Source organism: Cynara cardunculus (genome assembly GCF_001531365.2).
Source record: "Cynara cardunculus var. scolymus isolate 2C chromosome LG 11, CcrdV1, whole genome shotgun sequence".
NCBI classification, from domain to species: Eukaryota; Viridiplantae; Streptophyta; class Magnoliopsida; order Asterales; family Asteraceae; genus Cynara; species Cynara cardunculus.
Genome location: NC_037538.1, coordinates 9,311,022 through 9,316,581, shown reverse-complemented (window position 1 = coordinate 9,316,581; position 5,560 = coordinate 9,311,022). Strand labels below are relative to the sequence as shown.

Below are 5,560 nucleotides of genomic sequence, written 5' to 3'. Positions count from 1 at the left end.
ATATTTTATTCAAAAATAAAAACATCATCGCTTTCTCAAAATCACATAAAGCCATATTATAACATCGACTGAGATAAAGAATAAAATGAAATATTAAAAACACGATGTATCTCGCTGCATTGCGTGAGTACGCTTCTAATTTATATATAAAGCAAATGAAAATACATATATAATTACAAAATATATAAAACAATATAAACCATAACTTAAAATCAAAATCACTGAATAGTTTGTATTGGTTTCACGAGGTTGTATTTAATTATTAATTTAAATATATACTTTCTTTCCAATGAGTAGTTCAATGGACTTGGTATCAATTGGCCCAACCGCCTAACACGTTTTATTTCAATTGTGGCCCAACTCGACTGGCCCACCGTCTAAAATTCTAAATGCAAAGATAATAAAATATACCACATAAACCATTTTTATTTTAAACTATTAATTGGGTATCTGTATGATATGGTGGGATATCAATTTTTTTTTTAAATCGAAGATATAAAGTTTATGATCATTATAAATTTCAAATTTTATAAGGGTTAATTGACTAGAGATTTAGATTGAGAGTTACGAGATTAATAGATTTCCAAACAAACATCAATTGTTGTTCTTAGATATTTTTACTAATGATTTTCACTTAATGCAACTTATGATTAGCAAAAAAAAACCCCATATATTTTACTACAATAAACGGTATGAGATAGTTGCTACCATTTTGTTTCTCTATTATATGAAAATATTTGATTCAAAAATAAGTTAGAAATAATAATAATTTCTACAATTTGATTTAAGGTTGAATATGATTAACTTATGTTTTTATCAAGTAAAGTCAAAATTAATCGCTTATCTTCAATGTCATTCTAAATGAACTCCACTCGGACGATTGCCTAGTTCCACCATGCATGATGTTGATGGAGTGATGAAAAGATGTCAATACAACAATGAGAGTCCATTTTCTATGTAAACATGTAAGTTTAATTTTATTAAATTAATCATATTTTACTAATAGAATATGTATTATTTTCAAGAATAAAGTTTACACCCGGACACATCAATTTGAATGATATGAGAATTAGCTCGGAAGAATGATTTTATACAAAGGAATTTGTTAATCCATATATTTTGAGGATACCATTTGACACAACCAATGATTCTGGTACTACATAGCGATATGTTGGTTGAAAGCTAAACAATATGCAATGGTTGGAGTCTGTAAGAATATTCCTCAAAATAGATAGTGAAACTAGTTATTACCAACTACAAGCTGAAAGCATCTGCAAAACATTGGTCTGCTGAAATTTATGTTTATGTTTCACCATGAGTCTTATACCCATATTACTTTCTTTATTATGTTATTTCAAGTAGCGATAACTCAATCCAACAAAGATTTTTTTCCAACTCGCCATCTGAAGTCATTTCTTTCATTAGACTTTTACGCCAATCTTTGTGGATGATATACGGTATTTATACCACTTTATCACTTAAAGACGATATTTGGCCATATTATATATTTGTTTTTTGTTCCAATCATCACATGTCTGAATGGGTGTAAAAAGCACTGTTAGTAATCAAATTATATAGCGGAAATGGATGTTCCCATATAGAGTACATGAATATGTTTCATAAAACTTATGGGTGTGGCAAGTGTGTTAGCCAATATTCAATGTCACAGGTGTGCATGACAGATAAAGTGCAGTCCCTATGTATTGGAAGTCGGGTGTGTGTAGCTGGATGGGTCTACTTTACAATTAAAATGTTACTTTAGTGAATTTCTTTATTATCTTATGGTGTTACAGTGGCATTCAAGAGAGATTGCTAGACCTTTTGATCTAGTCCTTGTTTTTCAAACCGAAAGCCATATTCAGGTAATCACCAAGTACGAAGTATTAGCAAGGATAAGGAGAAGGTTTGAAGCTTGTGTCAAGGTGATTGCGCTTTGTTCTAGATATTGGAATATTCCTATATTCTACAGTTTAAGTGCTTTGTAATAATCTCACCAGTAGTAGTTTTATTTTCCCCTGTTAACTTCGAAGAAATTATCAGATAATTTCCTTTCTTCTTGAATATTGTTGCCGGTTTGCACAATATTTATATTATATCGACTTTTGGAAATTCGGGGATGTTACAGATAGGTAAACGCTTGTGGGTTCACATATGCATCCGGAGAGAACCTTGGGAAAAAAATGAATTGGATTAGCTCATCTAAATCGTCGTTGATTGAGATGGTCCAACAAATGTGCTAAAAAAGGTGTTCATAACCACCTCTTTAAAAAAATCTCTATTTTTAAATCGAAAAACAGCAAAATATAACGAGAATTTGAGTGAAACAAATTACACCAACAAAACCATCACTTTATTATCTTTAATTTAACATCCATTTTGATATATAACTTTTCATAAGATTTTTCATGTTTCTTTAGGGTTTTTTTTAGATTCTCTCCCTATCTCACCCCTGTTTATACATGTGTGTATGCGTGCCCGTGCCTACACATAAATTGTGGGTCTCATACAAATGACTACCCCTTATATGGTATATAGTAGCCGCATTAATAAGGTTCGTTTGATTCAACTCTTGGAATAATTAGATTCAGGGTGAACAAAGCGCGAGAAGAACATACTAAAAAAAATATTATATAAAACTCACATAGAAAATATTCAAATAATATTTAAAAAAATTGTTTTTCATTATTTTTATATTTAAACCATATGCTTTAAATCAAAGGTCAATTTCATTAATTGAATATTGTATTATGAAGGATAATGAAACACGATTTTACACGTAGTTGTGGGTCCTTCCTAGGAGATCTCGATTGTTGACCTAGCATAATGCCGATAGATGACATGAGACATGGGTACACATGATTTAAGTCGACGTTCACTACATGCTTATGTGATAAGTTTTTACTTACAAGAGTCTCCATCGGATAAGATTATCGTTCCTTGGTCATGCCTCTTTACCTAATAAGATTCTTGTTCCTTAGCGTGCCTCTTATCAAATAAGATTTTCATTCTTTGTCATGCTCACCCGATAAAATAATTAAATGTTTTTCTAGTAACATCTGGTTAATGGTGCGTGTGCGCACACACACACACACGCACATATATATATAGAGAGAGAGAGAGAGGAGAAAAGTTCACTGGAAAACCCTGAATAAATGAAAAACTAAAAAAACACCTTATGAATGTAAACTAGATTGACGGTTACAACAATATTTTTTAAATTAAAAAAAACTTCACCCCCTATTTTTTATTAAAAAAAGATGAAAAATAAACAAAATTCGAGTGAAATGAATTACATCAAAGAAAGAATCATACTTTTCTCGTTTACTTGACATCCATATTGATAGACTTTTTCATTCGTTTTTTAATGGTTTTTCGGTTTTTCATTTATAGAGTCGGGTTTCGGTGAGAATGAAAGTTATGGTGACAAATGTGAGAAAGGTAAGAAGGGACCCCACCCTTGGATCGATCCTAATTAGGGATCAATTCTATGAGATACATCGAGATGCATCAAATCAATTCCGGTATCAAACGCACTTCATGAGATGGGGGTGAGGTTAAAAGTGATCAATGGTCCAGATCTCTTCTTACCCTTCTCACTTTAACTTATAATCTTACATGATCCTTCGTGTATATATGTATGTGTATGTATATATTGTAGAAACATTAGGCTTGAAATAAACATTAAGCTGGATTATTAACCTATGGCATCACGTTATTATGGGGACGGTTGTTTAACGATTGTTCAAGCCATTCAAAAAAGCACGAGTATGTCTTCGTGGATAATTGTTCATATTGTAATTCTAACATCCAAAGGATGTAATTGAAAAAATAAGAACACTAAAGTAACTTTTCAAAACACTATCTTATCACTTACCAAACAAAGAAATTATAACAATTTCAAAAAATAAGTTGGTTTATAATTGCTAAATATGACTACAATATCAATCAAAAGAGAATATTTATTAAAATATGATACTTTTATTTGAAAAAATATTTCATAATAATACATGTTTTGTTCAACTCGTATATTTCATGTACATATGTTAATGAAGATATCGGAATATTTTTCATTGTGTAGACATATACTTGGTCTCGTCTATCAAATTTGATTATGACAACGATCTGATGACATATATCATAGGAATGATAAGAGTCAAGTTCGGGCAGATTATCGATATCCATCTTCCCGAAACCAAGAACCAAAACCGTCCCCGTATATAACCGCACCGATCCACGTACTCATCTTACCTGGATCCCAATCGGGGCCCATGGTTTCTTCGATCCCTATTGGGGAACTCGTTAAAAGTAAAAATACCATTCACCGTTGGTCATACCCGAACCTGAAATCAAAACCGGCCCGGATAAAATTATAAGATGTTAATTTTCAAAATTAAAAGTAAATTACATTTTTTAAACATGCAAATCTAAATGTCTCAAACATAATCAAACTAATTACAAACAATGTCTTATATTATAATATAAAACTAATAAAAGTTCAAATATCATCTAACTAACATCTTGATTTCACGATTAGACAAATAAAATAGACTTTTTGTGAGACTTATTTAGGGTGTTGAGGTAAAATGAGTAAAAACCTTCTAAATTCTATTGATATATTATATATTTAAATATATACACATTAACATATATATATATATGTATATACATATATATACATATATATATATATACATATATATATATATATATACACACACAAACACACACACACACATATTGGGTCGGGCCGGGATCATCCAATAACTTCCCCATATATGTCCATGATCCTAGTCCCGTCCCTGATAAGAAGTCATAGAACTTGACCTGAAAATTTCAATTTTTACTACCACTTCGTTATTTTTGCCATCCTTGATATATCATATTTGAAAACTTTATAGAATATGTTAATTTTTTGTAAAGACATCAATCCTTGTGCTCATTGATTCGGATTTCAAATCATATTTGAAAACTTTATAGAATATGTTAATTTTTTGTAAAGACATCAATCCTTGTGCTCATTGATTCGGATTCCAAATCCATCTCTGGCGTCTTTAATTGGTGGGAAAAAATTAAATTGTTATTTATCTCTTATATGTAGGCTTTTAGAGATTTTCTTTAAATTTGAAATTTTTTATGTTCTCTTTCTTTCTTTAATCATTTAATATTTTTTTTAAATTGAACAATCTACATATAAAGAAGGGCAGTGCTAATGGCACCCCCTTTGTAGAGGGTGTTGATTCATTGGAAGTTGTGCGTTTTTAAAACATCAAATCGATTTAATAATATATTATATTTAATTATTATTATTATTTAATACATATATATGCTAATTAAGTTATATATATATATATACATATATATACTTTACATATATTTTACATACATATATAATATTTTTTATTTATAAATTTATTATCTTCACTTATATATATATATATATATATATATATATATATATATATATATACTTTACATATATTTTACATATATATATATAATATTTTTTATTTATAAATTTATTATCTTCACTTATATATATATATATATATATATATATACA

At 29.4% G+C, this 5,560-nt stretch overlaps 1 protein-coding gene across 1 annotated transcript in view; it reads left to right on the top strand.

The window, feature by feature from the left end:
• The first annotated feature begins 1,660 nt into the window (after positions 1–1,660).
• LOC112521713 (probable polygalacturonase At3g15720) overlaps positions 1,661–5,560 on the top strand; it is a 7,404-nt gene continuing 3,504 nt past the window's right edge. The window contains exons 1-2 of the mRNA XM_025130709.1: positions 1,661–1,669; positions 1,794–1,862. Of these exons, the coding sequence (XP_024986477.1) occupies positions 1,661–1,669; positions 1,794–1,862 (78 nt within the window). The remainder of the gene's footprint in view (positions 1,670–1,793; positions 1,863–5,560) is intronic.